Below are 24,321 nucleotides of genomic sequence, written 5' to 3' on the forward strand. Positions count from 1 at the left end.
TATATATATATATATATATATATATATATGAACATAGAACTTTTATTTAACATTGTGTAATCAAATAAACTACAAAATGATATTGCGAAAGTCTACCAGAAGTCATAATAGTAGTACAGTATTTCATGTTAGATTTCGAAATGCTACATTTTTCAATTTTGTGTCAGTTTTTCGTTAAGTATATGGAAACTACAAAGCGGTTGATAATTCAATATGGTAGCATAACCTTATTCAGCAGGTTTCATTCGACTTCATGAAGCAGTGTGGTAATTCTATGATGCTAAACTTTTGGCCACAGCTGTATATAGAGTTGTGCCATCGTTCCAGTCCCAGCGCCTCCCCCGCTCTACAGCACAGTGGGGTGGAGCGGATGTTACCATTGCCCGTTTTTTGCCTGAAATTCGATTCCTTCTTCATAGCATTCAGGTATTCATTAACAAACGAGGATCGTCCGATGGGACTGGAGTGGCGTGATCCCCCCAAAACGTCACCAGTCCCCGCCTACAATTTTGTCCTAACAAAAAAATATTTGAATATTAAAAAAAAAAAAAAAAACCCAAAACAAAAAAAACTCCCATTTATTTTTTTTCACCCCAGAAGGTCATCGTACTGACGTATGCCGCACAGTTTAGACTGTATTCCTGTCCTGAACTTGCTACAAAGAAAATACTTATTAAGTTAAGTTATTATTATTACTATTATTTTACAAAATTCCAGAATGGGACAATTAGTAAAACTAGTTTGTTGTGGTCAGTTTGTTTTGCTGTGCTTTCTGGCGCACTCTGTTGGATTGGAAGTAGACAGTGAAGATGACGAGATGGTTCTTTCTTTGATTCTTGAAGACGCTTCTCAGCCTGATGCTACACAACACGAATCGGCAACTTTCTACAGAACGAACAAGGTAAAGTAATACACATTATACTGTGTACAGCTCGTGTGAAACGCGTGCTATAGACTTGTACACAGCGTACCGTAGTGGAAATGTTCGGCCTCTCCACCAGCGTTTACGCACAGAGGCAGAAGCAATCCGTTTGTGTTGCTTATTAATGGTAAAAAAGATGAATGCCATATGCAGAAAAACGTTTTACTAAAGTCGTAAGAGAATAACCGTTCATATCTGGGAGTTATTAAACACTGCGTTTCCTATGGGTTTAGCATTTACCGTATCTGGTAACGCGCAGCAGATGCTCAGTCCAGTTACCTGATTATTATTATTATTATTATTATTATTATTATTATTATTATTATTATTATTATTATTATTATTATTTATTTATTTCTTAGCAGACGCCCTTATCCAGGGCGACTTACAATCGTAAGCAAATACATTTCAAGTGTTACAATACAAGTAATACAATAAGAGCAAGATGAAAACTAGACAGCCGTGTGTCTTCGGCAATAGAAACAATAGGGTAGAATCAATACAATGGACACGCTGAAGATCAAATACTTCAATATTGATCGTTTAAACACCGCTTCCACGTGTTTGACAGGCACACTTAAACTGAAAGAGGCCAGGCAGCAATATGCTGGAATGATTTGACTTCACAAAGCCAGACTGGGATTATTCATATTGCTTTTCTGGTAAACTCCAAGATACAGCATTACCTGCCAAGAGAACACAGATTAACATAACACGAAGGATGTCATATTATAAATATCGCTCAACGTCCTTTTACCCCAGGAATTTGTACTTTCCAGAAACGTTATGTCCAGTGAAACAAACAGCAAAACAAACAAATACCGCAGCCCTATTTTCCTGTAGAACGGCCTGTCAGCGCAGAAACCTGAAGTTAATGCATCCAGCTGCACATTATGTTATCATGTAGAGTACAGTCGGCGCCGCCTTATTGGGGCGTATTGGGAGTTTTAAAAATATCCTGAATAAGCGGCTGTCCCAATTTGAGACGACCTTAGTCACATTTTTTTGTTTCTAAATGAAAAATGAAAAATAATTAAATCACATCTTATCACAAGGCGAAACACCTGCGATGCTGACACGCCAGTTTTCTTTGTAACATCAGCCTGAGAAACCACAGCAGACTCCAGCAGCTCCTAAGAGTTCAACGTGGTTTACGCAATTTACGCAAATCACAGTGTAATCACGTACTCACATACTAACTGCACTACGCTACGCGAACGTGTCCCAATTAAACGACATACATAGCATTGGGAAGAACCGTCTTCCAGAGTTGTATCCCATCCCGATTATGAGTATCTCGATTAGGGTGCTCCGACTGTATCTGTATGTAAAAGAGAAGTTTAAATTGTACACACAGATTTAGCTTTATGCACGCAGCAGTTAACATGTATTTTTCATAATCTTAGTTATATATATATATTCTTTAGTGAAAGATAAATAAAACTCTTCATTTTACAATATAATGGAAAGGTGCATTCCATGACTCCAAATTGTGCCTACGTTGTTTGCCAGCACAGTAGCCTATAGTTTTGTAACATTAACAGTTTTGATCATTTTCCTGTGTGCACATTGAATATTGTTGTAACTGTAATAATAACCTGAAATCTCAGCCCAATGAATTCACTGGAGAAACGAACCGCTCCCTTACGCGGCTTCAAAGACAAACGTCTTCCTTTCAATACAGAGGTAAGTATCATGCCAATGGCAGCGTTACCACCTCATCAGCCGCTTGCCTTCTATTGCATACCGATCCTGAACGCTAACTCTGTCGCTGTACTGTGTGTGCAGGACGCGTGGCGCTTGCCTGGACACTACCTGGTGGTGCTGAAAGAGAACACGCACAAGTCACACGTGACGCGGACTATCCGGAGGCTCCAAGCCAAGGCGGCCAAGCACGCGTACCTGACGCAGATCGTGCAAGAGTTCTACCACGTCTTCCAAGGCTTTGTTGTCAAGATGAGCAGTGACGTACTGCACCTGGTAATTTATTAACTCATTCGTTAATCGATTAAAATAGCTGTTAACTCATTTGCCATTATTTAGATAGGTATAATATGCTTCTGTATTCAAGAATATATATCTCATACACAATTTACAGAATCAATGTATAGTCTATTCATATTAAAATAGTGACATATCATGTTCTATTCTATTATATATGTTGTTGGTGGTTTGGGGTCCTATATCCTGTTTAAAATTACAAGTATTTCAGTATTTAATATTTTTTATCATCTCTCCATGTCCTATAGGCTTTAAAGTTGCCTCATGTTGATTACATCGAAGAGGATTCTGTTGTGTTTGCCCAGAGTATACCCTGGAACCTGGACAGGATAGTCCAAATGCATGAAGCTGCTGGGAAGTACACTCCCCCAAGTGAGTCACTCCCTTACCTTTATAATTAATCTAATAATACATTATTTGACCTGCAGCTTTGAGTAACTCCTGTAGGCCAATGGGTTACAACTCTGTCCCCTCAGATCCATTCCAGGCTGCGATTCTAAACTAGTTAACGGATCAGGCTCAATTCACTAATTTAGGAGCTGCTGGAATAAATACCCGGACTGGAATGGCTGTGCATCACTGCCCTAAGCTATAATAGTTTACGATGGTAAACTTGCCTGCATTTATATATATATATATATATATATATATATATATATACAGTTTTACCATGCATTTCCCTGCTGTCCTGCCCTTTACATTCAGTGTCTCTTTACAATGTTCTCTCGTGCTGTCAGCACGGCACACAGGCATTTCACACAGGTGATCAGAGCCGTTTCTCCTTCCTAGATGACGGGGATCAGGTGGAGGTGTATCTGCTGGACACCAGCATCCAGAGCAACCACCGTGAGATCGAGGGCCGGATAGTGGTGACCAACTTTGACAGCGTCCCCGAGGAGGATGGAGCCCGCTTCCACAGACAGGTGAGAGACACACACCTGCTCTACCTGCTCTGGGCTTAAACCTCCTTTCAGTTTACCTGTATCACTGCTGGCGTTTATAAACAATAAGTGAACAAACTTACCTGATAAAGTAACCTCCTGCCCTTCCCTTATACCAGTATAATAAAGCATAGTGAAAGCATGGTGAAGCACAGAGAAGTATTGTAAAGAATACTGAGGTATGGGTAAAACCAGGGTAAACTATGGTAAATGCATAGGATAACCGTGGAAAAAGCCTAGTGAAACTGAAAAAATCTTTATTTTATAAGGGTTTCTGCTTCCCTTTTTCCAGGCCAGTAAATGCGACAGCCATGGCACCCACATGGCAGGCGTGGTGAGCGGGCGTGACTCCGGTGTGGCGAAGGGGGCCAGTGTGCGCAGCGTCAGGGTGCTGAACTGCCAGGGCAAGGGCACCGTGAGTGGAGCGCTGGCAGGTAAAGAGACACGTGGCACTGTTAACAGCAGTGTGGTAAAACCAGAATAAAACCAAGCACTGTAGAGCCTGTGAAGGTATGGTGAAGTACGATAAAAAAACAGAGGTAAACTTGTGTTAATGCATAGTTATTAGCATGGGGAAAAAACTGTTAAATTATCATGCACGTTATTCATGGTAAAGTGGTACCGGACAAACCAACAACCTGCATTATAGGCTTCAGCTGAAACTGAACTCTTAACGGTTCAGCTAGGCTACTTTAAACACTGAAAATAGGCATTACTGCTGAGGGAAGCCAGGAGTGTCCTAGCACCAGAAAATAACAATGTCCCGACCCCTTTGCCTTGCAGCCCTGGAGTTTATCCGAGGCACCCTGATCGCTCAGCCCTACAGCCCCATGATCGTGCTGCTGCCCTTCACAGGGGGGTACAGCCGCACCCTCAACTCTGTCTGCAGGCTGCTGGTCCGGACCGGGGTGGTGCTCATCGCAGCCGCGGGGAACTACCGGGACGATGCCTGTCTGTACTCTCCAGCCTCCGAACCAGAGGTAGAGTGCACCTCACTCAACACTCCCACTAATAACTGATGATTACAGAGACAGAAACTTGGCATAAGATAGTTTTGCTGCTCAGTCAGCGTAAGTGAAAGATGTTTACGCAGATGGCCTTTTTCAGGTCATCACGGTTGGGGCGACGAACTACCAGGACCAGCCGATGAGCGTAGGAACCTCAGGGACCAACTTTGGCCGCTGTGTGGATATCTTCGCCCCCGGAGACGACATCGTCAGTGCGTCCAGCGACTGCACCACCTGCTTCACCTCCAAGAGCGGGACGTCACAAGCTGCCGCCCACGTGGCAGGTGAGCAAAAAAAACCCCAAAAACCTCATTTGATTGGACATTAGTGCACTGTACTGCACACATGACGTATTGTTTTACTGCACTGCACGCATGACATATTATTTGATTGCACTGCACGCATGACGTATTGTATTACTGCACTGCATGCATGACGTATTGTTTTACTGCACTGCACACAAGGCGTATTGTTTTACTGCACTGCACACATGACATATTTGATTGCACTGCACGCATGATGTATTGTATTACTGCACTGCACACATGACGTATTGTTTTACTGCACTGCATGCCTTACGTATTGTTCTCCTCTGTTTTAAAGGGATAGTGGCTGTGATCCTCAACGCCAATCCGAACCTCACAGCCTCTGAGGTGCTGCAGAAGCTGCTCCACCACTCCTCCAAGCACGTGATCAATGAAGCGTGGTTCCCAGAGGAGCAGAGGCTTCCCACACCTAACATGGTGGCACGACTGCCCACGAAGGTCACATCAGGTGAAGATATATATCGATTAACTATATGACCGACTGCCCTCAACCCTCCCCTGCGTTATGAAGACCACAATAAATAATTATCTTGGGATCTCCACACTAGTTAAAATTGAGCTCATAGGGGGCTCCCGAGTGGCGCATCCAGTAAAAGCACTTGCGTAGAGTGCCGGATGCGCCCTATAGTCTGGATGTCGCGAGTTCGAGTCCAGGCTATTCCTTTGCTGACTGAGGACGGGAGCTCCCAGGGGGCAGCACTCAATTGACCGAGCGTCGCCCGGGGGGAGGGAGGATTAGGTCAGCCAGGGTGTCCTCGGCTCACCGCGCACCAGCGACCCCTGTAGTCTGGCCGGGCGCCTGCGGGCTTGCCTGTAAGCTGCCCGAGAGCTGCGTTGTCCTCCGACGCTGTAGCTCTTGGGTGGCTGCATGGTGAGTCCGCAGTGTGAAAATGCGGTCGGCTGACGGCACACGCTTCGGAGGACAGTGTGTGTTCGTCTTCGCCCTCCCGCGTCAGCGCAGGGGTGGTAGCGGTGAGCTCATAATAATAAAATAATTGGCCATTCCAAATTGGGAGAAAATAATAAAAATAATTGGCAACGACTAAATAAAAAAATAAAAAAATAAAAAAATTGAGCTCACTAGGTAATTAACACTAATGCCCATTGGCTGTCCATCACATATGATACCATACTTTGCTACCCTCCTCTGTAGCATATTGTGTTTAAAATCCAGCCTCAAAAGGTACCATTTTATAAATCTGTTGCCGGCCAGATTACAATGAATGAAATAGCTTTAATCCACCAAACCAAACTAAACTAAACTAGTTGTCCTAACTATTGAATGGAACAAATATTATCCAGAGGTGATTCTTCAGAGGATTCTTTTGGCAAACATCCTTTCTGATCAGTTTAAATCCTTGTCTCAGCCTTCTATTGACTGTTCGGAAGGTCCTCTCCCTGCACACAATCCTCCAGGTTGTGTTCTGATAGTCCTGTCCTCTTTTCCCCCTCCTAGAGGAGCAGCTACTGTGCCGGTCAGTGTGGTCCGAGAGGTCTGGGTTCTCTCGCACCGCCACTGCAGCAGCCCACTGCAGAGAGGGGGAGGAAATGTTCAGCTGCTCCAGCTACTCCAGGAACGGCAAGAGAAAAGGGGAACACATCCAGGTAGCATGCTGGTTGTTCACATGAGCTTCGAAACCCTTTACAACACTGGTGCTTCCTTCAGTCCATTCCAATCCAGGACAGTCTTCAACTTCATGAGTGGTCTGTGTTAGTCTGTTGTGAGATGTCTAGGGAGGACACCTAGGTCCAATTAAAAGACCAGACTGGACAAGCTTTGAACAGCTCCACTCAAGCACATGACTGGACCCAAGTCAAGGAGTGGAGTAGACTGGATTGAGAAAAGCACAACTGAGAACAACTGCTTTAAACCCTATTGTAAGGAAACTCCATGATTTATGTATTTCTCTGGATGAAGGAGCTCACACAACAAGGATTTAAGCAGATATTAACACATTTCCTTTATAGATTCCAATAATCAAAAAGTCACACTTTTACAGCTTCATTATTATTATTATACACAATAATGAGGCCACTAGTTATTAACAGAAATGAAGCAATGACATCAGTTTCCAATTTCTGGGAGGCATCTGGACATGGTGCTGGTGTGCGTTCATGAAGGATCTTGATGACCCTCAAATGCATCTCCAAGTGCCTCCTGTTTATACAGTTTCTACACCCCTCCGTGTGCAACGCTTACTTGCTGGTTTATCTCTGTGTATCAGCAATATCTTGACCATACAACTCCTGCTTACACAAGGTCAGGTGAAGTCAGTTCTGTTCATTGTATTGCCTCTTTCCCAGGCAATAAAGCATTCTAGCCCACATACAGCTGCACCCTCACTCATAGTTTTGTACTTATAATCTTGGTAACTCTTTACACCATCATCCTAGATTCACCTGGCCCAGGTGCAGTTGGAGTAGCAAAAAGGATATTTTGTTCACAGTTCCAACCGTATTTGTTGTGCAAATTATTATTATTTTTTAAATAAGGAGGTCAAGGTTAGGTAACCTGTGAGTAAAGACTGATGTGTAATGAATGGCTTTGTGTTTGCACTGGCAGGAGCTTGCAGGCAGAAAGGAATGCGTTGCCAGCAATGCGTTTGGAGGGCAGGGTGTCCACGCTATTGCAAGGTGCTGCACGTGGCAGAAAGCAGAGTGCCAGGTCCACGTGAGCGGAGATGGGAATGATGACACAGCGGCAGCAGACAGCTGCGCCAAAGAGGACCATGTGCTAACAGGTAAAGGATTTACCAATGCAGGTACATAGGGAGTCTCAACACTTATCAGATTATACCCAAATCCAAGCTCTTTAGGAGGCCAGGAGTCTCTGATAAAAGTTGTGTCCTATTATCGTGTCCACCATGTAAAATGTGACAGACAGACAGACGGACGGACAGTGATAACCTGTGCATACCAGTCCACATGTTCTTAAACTCTAGTTTTATTATTTAAAAAAGTCTCCAGCGCAATCCAACTCATATCAAGTAGGTTCCTGGTTGTACCCACACCATGGTTAGATTGAAATGCAAGCAGAGCACGTGAGTTGAATGAGATGCTGAGGCAGTGCTCTGCAGGAACATGCCGTAGCCCTTGTGTTTCTCACGCTGTGCTCTGCATCACAGGCTGCAGCTCGCACTCCTCCTCCGGCGAGTTCAGTGACAGTGTGAGGCCTCAGCCCGGGCAGGCTGACAGAAGGTGGGCGTGTTCCCAGCGAGAGGGCGTGGCCTCACACACCTCCTGCTGCCACGCCCCCAGCATCGAGTGCAAAGTGAAGGAGAACGGGCCCACCGGCTTCGCAGAGAAGGTAAACGTGGCGTTCAAAAGAAATCCTACGTTGTGAACTCATCCAAAACACAATGCAACACGAATTATTGGAATGTTTTTTTTTGTCAACGTAAGCAATTAGAAGTTTATTTTTGTATTATTCCACTGAGTGTTTTATAGGTACGGAGGATTACTATGAATTATTTTTCGTCAATGTTTGAAGCAACGTGAGAATGTCCAGGACAGAATACCTAGTTGGTGTCTTATGCTTGTTTGTTTGCTCGCGACTTGAATTTCTCATTATTATATTTAATGTGCTGACTTTTGTGTAGGTCACGGAGTCTTGTGAAGAAGGCTGGACACTGACGGGGTGCAATGCGTTCTCGCGGGGCTCGGTCACGCACGGCGCCTACGCGGTTCAGAACTCCTGCGTGGTGACAAGCTCCGGGGGTGGGAAGGGAGCCGCGGCCATCGCGATCTGCTGCCGGAACAGCCAGTCCGAACTCAGCAGCTCGGGAACCAACCACAAGTGAGGATCTGCATCTACAAGGATATTCGTTCCACAAAAACATTCAAAACTCAATGTAATCTGTCTGTATATATCTAATGCAGTCTTTGCACTGTATTTAGGTTTTTATGAGGGGTTTTGATTTTTTTTTAAATGGGATCCTTGGTTACCTATTGGGTGCACAGAACTCATCACTCCTGTACTGCACCCCCATTGGTTAAAGCTTACCATGAGGGGGTTTAGTCATCTTGCACTGAAATAAGCAGCATATAAGGAAAAAAAAAAGTTCTGAACTATAAACTTGCATTACTGTGCCTGTTTTAACGCATGCTTAAGTATTTATGATAGTCTTGTTCATGTTATAATCAATAGCGAGCTTGTGCTGTTGAGTAAAACTAACTGATTTCATACTGAATTAATTAAAGTAAGCATAACTTTAGGTTACATTCAATACTCACACACATGGTGGCATTTTAAAATGTATGCTTGTTCATGATTCATTAATCACGGTTTGTGTGTTCGGGTTAGGTATGAATTACTGCAATGACATTTTCATTACAGACACATTATAAAGCGTTACCACTATTTTCTACTCTATTGCATTGCTGCCTCTGTATCATCTAGTTTCACGTATTAGGCATTTACATTTCATAAGTGGACTTTTTTTACTATACACTTTTTTCCCCTAATACATAAAAACCAAGCCTGTTTTTTGTCTAGTATATTACTGTTTGGGTATATGGGTTTAAAACCGTTTTTCTACTTTAGCTTGAAGGTTTTTTTTTTTTCACATCTTTCTATAGAGATTCATTTGTGATTATTAATTCATAAACTCAGGAAAGTGGAGAGGGGTGGAAATAAAGACAACTTTTATGACTTATGTTTAAAAACAGTCATTGTTGCAGCCTTGGCTACAGAAACACCCTCCTTTCTACCCTATAGAAGCCAGTCAGATCTTGCACAATGTGACTGAAACAGGGAGATTCAGCCTTTATTGTATATATTGTATCACTTACTTGCCTGCAAAGACAGGCATACAGCATTCAGTTCACTGGCATTGCACTTACTGATACACGAGTGCTTTATGAATACAATGTTTCTGTTTACTTGTATGTTTATTCAAAATATTGTTTTTATGAATAAAACTCACTGTTCTACTTCTACTTGACATGAGTGGCGACACAAATTTCTGATTGCCAGGTCTACATGAAATATTCTGTTTTTCTTTTATTTTCATTGGATATGTTGCTGTTATTTGCAACCTTAACTAAGTGCTGTTGAATCTGCAAGCTTGCTCCAGCCTAGATTCAACTACTAGACAGAGGTTCAAGTATTTTAAAAATTCTGCAGTTACCCGACACTGCTAGTATTAATCTCTGCTTATTTTTAGTATATTGTACACCACATTCAGAAAGCCAGTGACGCCAGTGCTAATGTTACAGCAATAAACTATTCAGGAACATGGAGGAGCTAATAAAATGAGCATTCTGGATTAAAATTTAGAAAAAAGCGCCTGGTGTACACTGGGGTAAAAAGTTTGTGAATACAGCCAACTGTGTACACGGATGATTGCCATCACTGAGTGTCTCGCCTGAGACAAGTAGTTTTATCCTGGTGAGCTTTAAATCGAAATTATTAATTATAAAAAAAAAGAATGCACTGCACCAGGATGCAGATAGTAAGAGACAAACACCAGGTTTATAAAAGTTGTGCATTCCAGTTTATTTATTTATTTTTTTTGTATCAAATATTCCCATAATCAAACGGTCTGCTGTACAAATTAAAACTCTGTTTTAACATGCATTACAGAACACTTTATATTTTCTTTCAGCAATATATGAACGCTCAAAGCAAAATGACATACACTGAATAAAAACCCGTACTCCTGTCAATACTCACCCTGCTCCCCAGGGTCGAAAAATAAATCTTAAATCTCATACACAGACACATCTGGATATGGTAAGAGAAAAACCATATGACCCAGTGAACAACATTCCAGCTGTTCAACATAAAAACATTTCTGATGGACTTTGGGTATTTGACTTGATTGTTGTTTTTAAATAAGCCCCTGTTTCACCCTTCAAAGCACACTGGCAACATGATACAGTATTTACTGCATAGCATATATCATTGCATGAATAAAAGTTGATCCGAGGCTGTTTTTTTGCGTTTTTAGTTTCCTGTAAATGATCTATGTATAAAACTAAAAACAATTCAGAACTGTTACTGTTCTACCGTAAGCATACACACACACACACATTATATAAAATAATGTTTCTTCTCCCCCCTGCCCTATCCCAATCATAAGCTCCTTCTGCACTTTCATGCAGGGATTTCTGAAATCTTTGTTTTGTTTCCATAGGAACACTTAAGTGGAGCTTGAGGCTATTAATATGAATGGTTATGCCCCTCCCCCCTCCTTATAATAAACCAGCTAAAAGTTTATTATTCCTTGTTTTTTCGTATTTGTCCTGAACATAAATGCTTCACGTTTATATAACAAAAAAAAAAAAAAAGTTTTGTTGCAGGCTGCTTATATGTGTCGACTGCTGAATATTGATCTGCAGAACTGTAAAATGGACTGAAGGTTCATTACTGGTAAAATGTAGTACAGGTAGGAACCCTGGATGAAACGACATTTGGTTGCACAGACGAGGTAAACTATATATATATTTAACAGAAAACAGAACAAGCAGAGGCAGTTCCAAAAAAGAAACTTCCTCACTTCAATGATGAACGCTGCTGGCTACCCCGTGCCTAACATGCCCTTTGTTTCACAATATATAGTGTTGTACACAGTCACTTCACTTACAGCGATTCATATCTTCCCTCCAAAGGATACAGGAAGTAAGCAACAAAGCTAGTTGCTAGAGCAGAAGGAACCAAAGCATTCTGGATTAAAAAAAAAAAAAATCCACATAAAAAAGCCTTTAGAAATGTCTAGCAAATAAACCAACCCCCCCACCCCCCTTCTGGATTTATCAATTTAAAAGTGATTCCATGTCTGTTAAACAAAGACACCAGAACTAAATATTTGTCCTCCACGGACGCAAGCGTAACAGAGCAGTAATCTCACTGCAGAGCGCAGTGTTTCGAGGAGCGCTTGGCTAGTTTGGGATGCAATTACAAAGCAGGCAAAAGGTTAACAGTCCAGAGGTTTGAAAAGGCACTTGTGGCTGACTGTGTGCCGTTGACCTGGGGAACTGCTGCAGTCAGGCTTTAAAAAAAAAAAAAAAAAAAAAAAAGAAGTGTTTCCCCAGGATCTCATGTTCTTTTTCTGCTCTGCATTGTGTGTGGATGTGCGATAAGGCAGAACAAGAACAAAAAGGCAAAGCAGTGAAGAACAACAACAAAAAAAATGCAAAACTTACAATTCATCCAACAACTAAAGTAGTTCTGGCTGGTATTACTGGTTTTGTTTATGCAAGTAATACATCTTTAAATATGCTGGCACCATCTGCGATCGTGATTAGCTGCGCGTCACTCTGCATGTCCAGTGCGTTCATACATTCTCACTACGCCATGTACAAAACATCAGAAGTCTCCACTGGGGTTAACAGCTAGCTGTGCACGTCCAAGTGTGCACACAACTGTTCCAGCCGAACCTCAAGGTATCCCACAACACACAATATTGAAAATCACACACCTCAAAAAGATGAAACTAAAATAACGTTATTATGTTCTATTTTTTAGAATCCACCTCTAGACCAGGTGGATGCTATTTTGATGAAGACAGGTAGTTATATGCAGCACCACAGATGACTTTAGAATGAGGATTTACACTAGTGAAGAATTATTTCTGTAGCTCAAAACAAAAACAAAATTAAATACAAATAAAATGTCCTGTACTTTGTAGCTGATAAAACAGCTACTCGGGAACCTCTATTTGCTATTATATTCGTGTTTGTCTACCGATTGACTAGACTATTTTGTGTGTGTGTGTGTAATATATATATATATATACACACACACACACACTCACACACACACACGTATGTGACTACATTTCAAAACAAGGGACAAAGGGTCCCTGCCTTGCATGAGGTATACAACAGAGTCTGAGTGCATTCATAAACACAGAAACAGTACTGTCCATAATACAGTCTGAGTGCATTCATAAACAACACAGAAACAGTACTGCCCACAATACAGAGTCTGAGTGCATTCACAAACAACACAGAAACAGTACTGCCCACAATACAGAGTCTGAGTGCATTCATAAACGCCACAGAAACAGTACTGCCCACAATACAGAGTCTGAGTGCATTCATAAACACAGAAACAGTACTGCCCATAATACAGTCTGAGTGCATTCATAAACACCACAGAAACAGTACTGCCCATAATACAGTCTGAGTGCATTCATAAACAACACAGAAACAGTACTGCCCACAATACAGAGTCTGAGTGCATTCATAAACAACACAGAAACAGTACTGCCCTGCCCATAATACAGTCTGAGTGCATTCATAAACAACACAGAAACAGTACTGCCCACAATACAGAGTCTGAGTGCATTCATAAACACCACAGAAACAGTACTGCCCATAATGTGTATTGCAGTCCAGCAATTGCTTGGAATTGCATTCTAAAGTCTCTCAAAAAGGATGTTAAAAATGTCTGTATTCTGAGGATTTAATAAACCAAAGGAGGTTAATAGCTATACAATGCATCCCTGGTCTATTCATGTAACTTGACTTATAAAGTGCATTTGTATAAAAAAAACAAAAAAACAAACAAAAAAAAAACTTTCAGTCTTAGTAAGGATGGCAAAACCCATGAACTGGTGTTACATGTTCACAAGTACCTCCTGGAGAGCATTAAATACAGTCAGAGATGATACACCCCCCCTCCCCCCACAACACTTTAAAATATGATTTCACACACTGTCAATAATACCTATGAAACAAATCTTTACATTATGAATATTTTCTATTTAATTACATCAGCAACATTTAAAAAGCACTGCCCCTCCCTCCTCCTTGATTTTCAATATAAAAAAAAGAAAAAAAAAATCACTGCATCAATCTTTAGTTCTAATCTTGACACAGGAAAATGTTTGACATTCACTTCCTGTTTTATATATATATATATATATATATATATATATATATATATATATATATATATAAATGAAACTCAATTTAGCCCCATAATAAAATCTTGAAAACTTTGTTTGTGTTAAATCTCAGGTGAAAAAAGCAGGTTCTTGCTGATGACAAATCGAAGAAAAAGCGTTTGTTTAGTTTTTTTTTTTTTTTTTTTTTTTTTTTTAGTTCTCCAATTAGTTATCTTTTTTTCCATTCTTGCTCCTCTCCCAGGGTCAATACAGCATTTTGATTGGCTGTATGAATCCTCATTTCCACTCCATTGGAGTTCTTTTAATGCAATCCAGTCTTGACTAAAGGCCTAAGGATCCACATCATCGAGATCACTTTTTGAATCCCCGAGTATCATCGGAGACTCTGAGCCCTTAGAAAAACAGAAAAAACAAATAACACAGGAAATATTGCTTCCCATAAACAGACTGAAAAGACAGAGCCTGCAACGTGCCGGACTCTAGTTATTCCGCTGTCCCTCACCTTCCACCACACACAAAAAAACAAAAAAAACGAACAGAAATAGCTGCACAGCAACAGTAGGACAGCCATCCTATTGGTCAAAAATGTTCATGAACCTTTACCTGTCTTAGACTTCTGTCTGAATTGTCATTGGCTGGGCTCTCCTCTGACCCATTGCTGCTCCCAGACTGCTCCTTCTCATTCAGAAGTGCTGTAGCATAGGCCAGAGTGTCCTGAGGACGGAACACACACAAACACACAGTTTCACATACAGTGCCAACACAAATTATAAAAACAACAAATGCTTTACAGGAAGACCCAGGGTGGGGATTAGACCCCTTACTTTCTAAATATCCTGGTATCTCTAAACAGATAATGATCTCCTCTTTACAAATACGTGAACGATTTAAATGAGCAATTCATCTCACGTACAATGGTACCCCAAATATGATCCACTTACTACCAATGTGGAATGACTGGGTGTGACATTTTACCCCCCAAAAAATCAGTCACCACTCAGGAAAATCATTCTTGAGGTAAAATAGAAAACAAATGCTCCATCCAGTCATTCAGCATTGGTAGAAAATTGATTATATTTATGGTACCACAGAGGTGAGTTTTAAACTTCCACGTTAAATTAAACAACACACTACGACAATAACCAGAGATTGCAACTTCTGCAGTCTCTGGAGTCAAATTTTATTATACAGAACCGCGGCTCTCTTGGTGAGTTAAGGCATTTTAATTGCATTTTTACGAGAGAAATCCAATACCTGTGCTGAAATAGTGCGCTGGAAAGTTTTAGCGGTGGACGTCTCATTTGAAACATTACTCTGAGGCGTCCAGTAGTGTTCCGACATCTGCAATAAAATAATGATCCAGATAAAGAGAAAATATATATATATATATATATTTTAAAGCACTCTCTCAAATCTAGTGGAAGAACTGTGTTTCAGCAGAGTTTTACTTTTCTACATTACCTTCTTTTGCAACCACTGGACAGCCCAGCTCCAGTGGTTTGAGTTCTCCTTGAAGTAATCCTTGGCAGGGGAGCATCTGAGAAAATATTAAACAAACAAAAAACACAAAACAATTACCAGCAAGTAGGACGACAAACATGGAACAGAAGACAGGTAGGATTGCACTAGAATGGTTTAAAATACTGATTGCAAGGTTTTAGCCATACCATCTTTCCCTGTGTTGTCTACTGTTGCCATCAGTTTCATGGCTCTACAGCACGTTTAAAAGAGATGCTCTTCACCGTTTCCACATCCATGAACCCGTCATGCTACTTTTAACCCTTTGCTGCACAGTGTCTAATATAATTGACATTGTGAAAATAGGCATTAAATAGGTATGGTAACATACCCAGGGCAGGGCAGTAAACGGTTAAAACCACCCAACAGTACTACCATCAGCTTTCCATTTTAACTCTTAACAACCTTTAACTTCTAAAACCTGACTCATAATGAGAACTTTATTGCATTCACTAACAATGTACTTTAGCTTACTTTTGGGCGAGTGTAACCAGGAATTTCACACACTGGTAGCAGCGGCTGCTGTCCACATTGTTACTCTGGTGCATTAGAGCTGCAGACAAAAAAATAAATAAAAAAAAGACAAGAACATTAAAACTACGTAATCAAACTGAGATGTGAGTGAACGTCTGCTCTCACAGACCCCGATCAGCCTTAATCTTGGACTACCTTCCCTAGGTAACATTATGCAGTCCAAGATAAGTGTTAATCAGGGTCTGTGAAACCAGCCAATTAAGTGTAATAGCATTACAAGTGCATTTTTTAAAATGATGGCTGTTAAAGACTGCAAAATGAATGCAGCAACCCACCTAGCAATCCTTTTTCAGACTCAAAGGCATACTTCAGTCGCTGAGTCTGCAGTGGATCCTCAACAACCTGTAAAGTATTGTAAACAACCGGTTTAGGAGACTAAAACAAAACACGTTGGATTAGAAACACACCACTCAACGCCACAGCCTTCGCTTTGAATGCTCAACAAAGACTGCTGAACTTTTAAAACTGTTTCTTCACTTGGTTAATTATATTTTACTACAGCATAATTCTCTTTAAACCAAACATATAATAAACACATTCAATTGGATCCTCTATGTACTTTGTACCTGCGCATGGTAAACATAAGCGTATTTATAAAATGTTTAAACTCACCAAGATTTCAAGCAGCAACTGGAAGATATTTTTTAGCTCATGGGGGGGTGCAGTCTCCAATTGATGCTATGCAATGAAAACATAAACATGGAGAGAGAGAGAGAGAGAGAGAGAGAGAGAGAGAGATGTGTTCAGGAAGGGCCAGAGTTGCCTACCAGATGTATTCAAATTAAAAACAGGAAAGCCAAAACTATCTATTAAGGCACTAGCTACTGAAGCTTTTGACCGATTGTTAAGCGAGATACCTTGAGCAGCTGCAGCACGCTCAGGGAGAAAGGCTCATTACAGAAACAGCAGGATGTGATCATCTCCAAGAGAAAGGAGAGCGGCCCGGACAGCTCCCGCATTGCAAACATCACCTTGGGAGAGAGAAAAATTATACATCACCATCATTACTGCTAGCATTATCATCATCATCACTGCTAGCATTATCATCATCATCACTGCTAGCATTATCATCATCATTACTGCTAGCATTATCATCATCATCACTGCTAGCATTATCATCATCATTACTGCTAGCATTATCATCATCATTACTGCTAGCATTATCATCCCCATTACTGCTAGCATTATTGTTATATAAATGACCTGAAGGTTAAAATACTGGTACTGAAAATTCACATGAAGTCAACAGGGAGCGCTGTACTTGTAATTCACTATCATTCTACTAGTTAATATCTACAAGTGTGTCTGTACCTCCAGTAAGTAGGACTGTCCCTCTGGTTTGAAGAGCAGGACCTCTATATCCCCGTGCAGAGCTAGGAGGGGACCAGGCATGGAGATGCTGACAGGAAGGCTTTGCTTGTATTGACCAGGAGCTGAAACACATATAAAAGGGGGGGGGGGGTTAAAAAGTATCTCCAAACATGAGAAATTAACCCTTTGCAACCGACTGGCAACTGAGGGATGTCCTGGGAAAACACGATACCCCACAATTTCAGATTCACATGATTTTGTTTAACCCTTTGCAGTCCATTTATTCAGCACGTCTCAGGCGCATCGGGTCCAATTTATTTTCACATGCGCAGTTTATTTTAGACGCACTGTTTAAAAGTATGTTTTTTCACAGTAAAACAGGTTTAAAAGGCACTGCATATCAACAGGACACTCAGTACTGCATCTCCAGCCCTGCCCCACACCTTGTTCACTGTTTTTTCCATATAACTTTTCATAGTGATGCATACTGATAAACCATCTACTGATCACTCGTTTTATCACCAGACTCCTCAATAATGCGATCCAAGTCATTATTTTATTATTGTAACATCTCAAAAAGCTCTGCAAATGTCTGTGAAATTCTTTGAACGCTGGATGCGGAAGCAGCTATCTTGTTTGTTTATGGCTGTGTTTTCTCTGTGGTGCCAGGGCTATATGTATAGCTCAGACCTGCCCTTTTTTTTTTTCCCCCTGCTTCTCTCGGCTCCTATTGGTCTCACTCGGCCATTGAATAGTTTTCTCGGCTTTTTCCGGAGAAAAAACGACTAGAGACCTGTGCTTTATGTCTTTTTCATGATGTCAAACAACGACCAGAAAAATTGTAATGGTCCGACACAGGACCACAAAGGGTTAATATTACTTTCTGAAAAATTATAGGAGAAAAAATGTTGTAGGCTGGTAATAGGACAGGTGGTCAGGTTAACTTAAGAGAATTATAATTTTGGGTTAACAAGGTCTCCCCTCAAGTCATATCAGTACCAATGTTTCATGATCTGAACTGCTGCTTCTCACTTGGGCTAAAAAGGACAGTTTTACTTTCAACTGTATCCGATACAACCCATCCCAGATAAAACTCTGAATTGTGCTTTAAAAAGGACGGCATTTTGGGCAAACACTGTGAGAATGTCTCGTGTTTGGATCACTGCTTTAGCGCACCTCACTGACCAGTGCAAACTTACCTACAGTCCTTTGACCAGAGGCATCCGTGTGCAGCACCATGAGTGCCAGAGTATTGTGGAGGTGCAGGAACTCACGGGCCTGAGCGGAGCTCCACCGACGGTTCTGGAGATTGAAGGAGATAACTATCATTTGAAATTTGTTTAAGTGCATTATACAGTTCTCCATGATCTTGTGAACTCAAGGACACATTTCTATGCAGGATGCATGAAGATAATGCATACTAGAGAGAAACAAAACATTTTTTGGGGTCATAACAGCTTGATTGAACTGCAGATCTGCCTCTACCAAAAGACTGTTGACCTCATGCATGACCAGCCACCTGTGTGTAGCGCCGCGTTTCAGGTGGTTTCCTACCTACCTGGTTATTTTGCCGGCTGGGCCCCAGTAGGAAGATTAACATTCGCATGTAGGCAGAATGTTGTAGAAGCAGCTGACACGACTTGTGACCCTGTAAACAATAAATAAATACAAAAAGCATTAAAAGAACAGCTTGATGTTTTTGCTCCGTATTCATACTAAAATGAACATACAAGTTTTGAACCACTGTGCAATCTCTGATCAGTTACAATATACAATCTTGGCTAAATGAAAACATCTCTTGCACTAACGAAGAGTGGTGCAGTATGATTTAATACAGCGTTTGAAAATGGTTTAACTCCATAAACAACTAAATATATAACTATCGCCAAACAAATTGTACAGTTGCTACTAAAATGTCATTAAGCTCCATTTAACTTAACATGCTCTACAAGATGACAATAACAAAAAAACAAAAAAAAGTTAAACGTCTTACCCTCTGGACAAAGTTGCTGAACAGAAAGAAGTATTGGGAACAGTTTTTACAGTTTTCTGGGACATCCTTATCCAGCAGTGAAAGCAGAACCTCCAGCAACTGATCAAGACCCTAGATGCACACAGGAAACACGAAAACAACACAACACAGTCAGTACTCGAACAACCAACTTGGTATTGCTCTATACTTGAGCAGCTAAACTAAAAAGTTCATTCAACTGGCAAAACAAATGTGGAACGACATTTATTTGAATATAAATGTGCACACAATAGCTTCATTTTAATGGGGGGTGGGCATGGCACAAATACAAATCTATTTATTTGAATAGTCTACATTTTAAAACAGGAGGACTTGAAGTCAGCATACAGAGTGCTACTTGAAGCACATGTATCAATGTGTTCTGGGAGTCATGTGCTGAATGTTCTAGTCCTGTACAGTAGTACACAGTTGTGGTAAACAAGCTGAACCTGAAACCTGCCTACAATGATTATGAGCACAATACAGCAGTTCAAATCAGTAATATCTGACCTTGTCTTGATAATGTAAGGCACTCTCCAATGTCTTCTCTAAGATAGTGGCTACGACGATTCGGACCTCCCTTACACAACTTTCCAGAAGGCAAATCCTGTGAAAGAACAGAGGCAAATGAGTTGTTAAAAAAAGAAAAAAAGCATGTTTAAAATGTTTCCCCAATATGGAACAAGGAACACTCAAAACCAATTCAGAATATTTAGTATACTGGGACACTAGTACAGTACATATCCATAACTAAAGAATGTGTTACATTCAAAATCTCATCGAGGTAAAAGTGGTTTTGGATGTAACTCAATAACTAGCTCTTTGCGGTCCATTGTCGGACCTGGTCCGACATTGAAATTATTCCTATCAGGTCCATTGTCGGACCCTGTCCGACATTGAAATTATTCCTATCAGGTCCATTGTCGGACCCTGTCCGACATCATTATAGAAACACAAAAAACGGGTTTTAGTCGTTTTTTCTCCGGAAAAGTTGAGAACACCATTCAATGGCCGAGTGGGAACGATAGGAGCCGAGACAAGTTGAAAAACAAACAAACAAAAAAAAAAAATCTCTCATGAATAGTCATACATGGCCCTGGTATCAGATAACAGGGCGGTCGTAATTAAACAAGCTGGCTGCCTGTGAATCAGCGCACAGAGAACACGGACATTTGCAGAGCTTTTTTGAGATGTTATAGTAATAAAATAATGACTTGGATCGCATTATTGAGGAGTTTGGTGATAAAACGAGTGATCAGGAGATGATTGATCGGTATGTACGACTATTATTATTATTATTATTATTTATTTCTTACATAGGTGAAAGCTATAGCGAACGAAAGGGTGGGGCGGGGCTGGAGATGCCTAGTGAGTGCTTTGTTGATATGCAGGGCCATTTAAACCCGTTTGACTGTGAAAAAAAAATACTTTTAAACAGCGCGTCTAAAATTAACTGCGCGTGTGAAAATAAATTAGACCTGGCGTGTCTGACACGCATTTAATAAATTGACCGCAAAGGGCTAGAGACTGACATATAACTTAAATTACATTTATCTCAAGGGCTGCTAAAGGCCAATTCTGATATTTATAAATCCACAGATATGTTCAAAATACAAGCTTTATGTGAAATCTCACATACCTTAAAGTCAACATGAACAAAACAAAAAACAAAACAAAAAATCACCCACACCTGATACCTGCACGTTTTGAAGATCATGGGAACAAATTATAAAGAAACAGTACATATGACTTGGCTTCTTACACATTTTACATTATAATCTATGACATTCCTAATTAAGAAGATGCAAGATCAGGGTTTGACTTTGGTTTCATTTCTACAGGTTCAGTGAATTTTTTTTTTTTTTAAATAGCTGCTCCTGTCAAAAGTCCCCAGGCACTTACCAGAGGTCATGTAATCCCTCTGATTTATGAAATCCTTTATGCACCTAGAACAAAGATGCCTATGAGTTAGCCCATCAGCTGTAGGATGTCAAAGGGTATCTATCTTGGCTTGGTCTTGGCTCGTCCGAGTTTCCCTTTCCCACTGGCCTTAACTTGACTTTGGGCTGGACAAGCATCAGGCCATATCCAACGTTCGAGTGGAACGACCAATCACGTCTTAAACAGCATCTGCACAACGGCAGCCTCAGGGCCAACCTTTTCCTTCAATGCTTCCTCCGCTTCTAAATATTTACATTCCTGCGCAGGCAGTAGCAGAAACGGTTACCATTACTCTAACCCAAAATAAACACACGGCTGTAGAGAACTGACATGCACACACTGCTCCTTCCTCTAAGGAGTGCAGCACTCTGCACTCAATGAAAACAGTGGTACCAGGCCAAAGTCTAAAACAATGACAGCAGACCATCGATCATGTAAATCAGTGTGATTTATTAGGGGTATTGGCAAATAAGAAACATCTCAACTGGATATACAGGGGTAAGAAAAATAACTGAAATATAAGTATCAGAAACTTTCATTTTAATAGAATCCAGTTTAATACAGGATTGTTTTAAAAAGTGTCCTTGATTTATAATAGCTACACAAGTGAAGTTAATAACAACATTTCCATGCAAAAATCACCATTACTATTACCCCCCCCCCCTCCCCCCAAAAAAAGTCAATTCATTAAAAAAAAAAAAAAAAAAAAAAAAAAAAAAAAAAAAAAATCAGGCTAACCATAAATTCATCAACCCTAAAACTACATCCAACAGACTCCATATCTCCAATATTCCTATTATACTTTCTACCATTTACTAGATTACAAAAAGTTAATGTACATACAGAACTCTACAGAAGACAGAAGTGTGATTTCTAACTTTCTGTCAGGATGTAATATCCACACATACATATTTGACAAAAATATACCATCACCAACCATACCACCCACTCCTTACCCCAGGCACTCTGGAACACAGCAACATGAACAGAGAGTGAGAGTTATTCCCCCACACACACACACACAGACACACACACACACAGACACACACACACTCTGCTGTCATACTTACTTGATAAGCTCTCGTCCTTCAGAACCCACCAGGTATTCAATTAACCACCGACAGCCTTCACTGCTTTTGGAAAGCAGAGCCTCGATAGTTGCAATCCATTCTTCAGTGTCTACCCTGTAGGACATGAAGGACCACAGAGTGAATATTCAACCTGCACTACTATGAGAAGCATGTATGTAATGACGACAAACACTAGGGAAAATATAAGCATGTAACAAGAAGTGACAGAGTAGTAGCAGAAAACCGAATACGGTTAGATCCATGCAATGCTGAAAAGCCATTACATTTGTTGTCCACAATATTCAGATTATAAACAAGAAGACGGATTATTTAACTGTGGGTATGTTAAATATCAATGGAATCAAGGAAAGATTTAGCTAACTTTACTGTGTGCATGACATACATTACCAACCCATTTAAAATGTAGAATGCATTGCCATTAGCATGTCTAATTACCGAGCTGGAAACTTTCAAGCATCTACACACTGTACTTTTTTATATCCCATCTCGGACGTACCTGAGTTTCTTCTTGGTGCGCAGGTAGGTGTGGAAGAGGAACTGGATAGCTAGCTGTAGGCTCACCTTTGCCATTGCCTGGTATGCTGGATGTTTTAATTTAGTCTGCAAGAAAGGTTTGAACGAAGTGATGAAATACTGGCTCTTCAAATATATGAACTGAACTTTAATTATGAGAAGTTGCACTTTCCAATGAGACTAAAACTATACCAAACGTAATTTGCGCTTTTACAAGCGAGTTTCTGAATATTGTCATTCAGGCAAAAGCAAGATTTTATCCAACATGTAAAACGTCACTATTTTTCTGCCACAGAGGTTGCTGCAGCCCCAGAAACAAAGGTGAAAGTTCAATAACTTACTGCATTGACAGAAGCCAGAGACAATGTGAAATTGAAGTAGTCGCTGTTGTACACATCTCTGTTCTTCATGAACTTGAGGTTCTCATCTCTTACCATCTGGTCAGGGACAACAAAACTATGTTAGGATACAACTGGAGTTTAAATGCCATGTTTTCTACACGCTATAAGCACCTTCTCTTGTACTAATATACTTGTGATGGGAATTCCCTCCCAGAAACACTCAACTTGTGCTTCAGCTTCGAGACATGCACATGCACGAATAGGTGTCCAGGAATGCACAGCAGGATCTCTGCTGGCAGGCGGAAATGCTTGTAACGCTTTTCATGCTTGACCTCTTTCTGTTTTAATCTCTTGTGGTTTATTAACACACTAACTGATAATGTGTTTACCAATGTTTAGAGGACGTGTATTTTACTGTTGCTCATGCTCATTTTAAAGTGACTGAAATCCTACCTGGTATATTCTTGCTGGCATTTTCTCCACAAACAGCCCCTTTTTCTCCCCTTTTCTCACCAGCTTGGTCAGCAGGGAGAGGCGGTCATTATTGGCTCTTGGAGGACGAGGGGATGACTGAGGGGAGACCTCAGGGGAAGACGGTGCTGACCTACAGAGACAGATACACACAGTTCCTCAAAGCTATGAGCACAAATACCTTCTCGACTCATTCTTCTGATACGCAGGATGGCACTCTTCCAACCAAGCCAGTCCTCGACTACTAACGTCTACTAATACTCTACAGCTCAGGCCAAAAGTTTTGCATCATCCTATAGATTCTCATTCTGCTTCATAAACTCAAATGAAACTTGCTGAATAATGTTAACATTTTGAAAAACTGACAAATTGAAAAATGTGACATTTCAAAATATAACATAACACTGTTCTACTATTATTATTATTATTATTATTATTATTATTATTATTATTATTATTATTATTATTATTATTATTATTTTCTTAGCAGACGCCCTTATCCAGGGCGACTTACAATTGTTACAAGATATCACATTGT

General features: G+C 40.6%; 2 protein-coding genes across 5 annotated transcripts in view; one reads left to right on the forward strand and one right to left on the reverse strand.

Moving 5' to 3' along the window:
- Positions 1-332: 332 nt before the first annotated feature.
- On the forward strand, positions 333-10,135 carry LOC117416815 (proprotein convertase subtilisin/kexin type 9). Its single transcript, XM_034028213.3, has 12 exons — positions 333-901; positions 2,711-2,902; positions 3,172-3,295; positions 3,713-3,846; positions 4,157-4,298; positions 4,648-4,844; positions 4,972-5,155; positions 5,475-5,645; positions 6,654-6,802; positions 7,761-7,938; positions 8,323-8,504; positions 8,797-10,135. The coding sequence occupies exons 1-12, from the start codon at positions 719-721 to the stop codon at positions 8,995-8,997; spliced, it is 2,037 nt and encodes a 678-aa protein (XP_033884104.2). The 5' UTR covers positions 333-718; the 3' UTR covers positions 8,998-10,135.
- Positions 10,136-10,669: 534 nt separating this feature from the next.
- Positions 10,670-24,321, reverse strand: part of LOC117416814 (ubiquitin carboxyl-terminal hydrolase 24-like) — a 49,972-nt gene continuing 36,320 nt past the window's right edge. For all 4 annotated transcript variants that reach the window (XM_059035119.1, XM_034028208.3, XM_059035118.1 and 1 more), the window contains 17 exons: positions 23,766-23,916; positions 23,313-23,408; positions 22,955-23,058; positions 22,438-22,551; positions 19,937-20,033; positions 19,409-19,519; positions 18,974-19,063; positions 18,615-18,717; positions 17,416-17,537; positions 16,962-17,075; positions 16,717-16,782; positions 16,380-16,446; positions 16,045-16,123; positions 15,514-15,589; positions 15,307-15,393; positions 14,656-14,766; positions 10,670-14,444 (listed from right to left, as the gene is read on the reverse strand). In XM_059035119.1, coding sequence (XP_058891102.1) covers positions 14,382-14,444; positions 14,656-14,766; positions 15,307-15,393; positions 15,514-15,589; positions 16,045-16,123; positions 16,380-16,446; positions 16,717-16,782; positions 16,962-17,075; positions 17,416-17,537; positions 18,615-18,717; positions 18,974-19,063; positions 19,409-19,519; positions 19,937-20,033; positions 22,438-22,551; positions 22,955-23,058; positions 23,313-23,408; positions 23,766-23,916 — 1,651 coding nt within the window. In that variant the 3' untranslated portion in view covers positions 10,670-14,381. The remainder of the gene's footprint in view (positions 14,445-14,655; positions 14,767-15,306; positions 15,394-15,513; positions 15,590-16,044; positions 16,124-16,379; positions 16,447-16,716; positions 16,783-16,961; positions 17,076-17,415; positions 17,538-18,614; positions 18,718-18,973; positions 19,064-19,408; positions 19,520-19,936; positions 20,034-22,437; positions 22,552-22,954; positions 23,059-23,312; positions 23,409-23,765; positions 23,917-24,321) is intronic.

Source organism: Acipenser ruthenus, chromosome 12 (genome assembly GCF_902713425.1).
Source record: "Acipenser ruthenus chromosome 12, fAciRut3.2 maternal haplotype, whole genome shotgun sequence".
Classification (NCBI taxonomy): domain Eukaryota; kingdom Metazoa; phylum Chordata; class Actinopteri; order Acipenseriformes; family Acipenseridae; genus Acipenser; species Acipenser ruthenus.

Coding starts and splice junctions, on each gene's coding strand:
- LOC117416815 (XM_034028213.3), top strand. CDS start 719: ATGGGACAATTAGTAAAACTAGTTTGTTGTGGTCAGTTTGTTTTGCTG. Junction 902..2,710: donor CTTTCTACAGAACGAACAAG/GTAAAGTAATAC, acceptor CTGTGTGTGCAG/GACGCGTGGCGCTTGCCTGG. Junction 6,803..7,760: donor GAAAAGGGGAACACATCCAG/GTAGCATGCTGG, acceptor TTGCACTGGCAG/GAGCTTGCAGGCAGAAAGGA.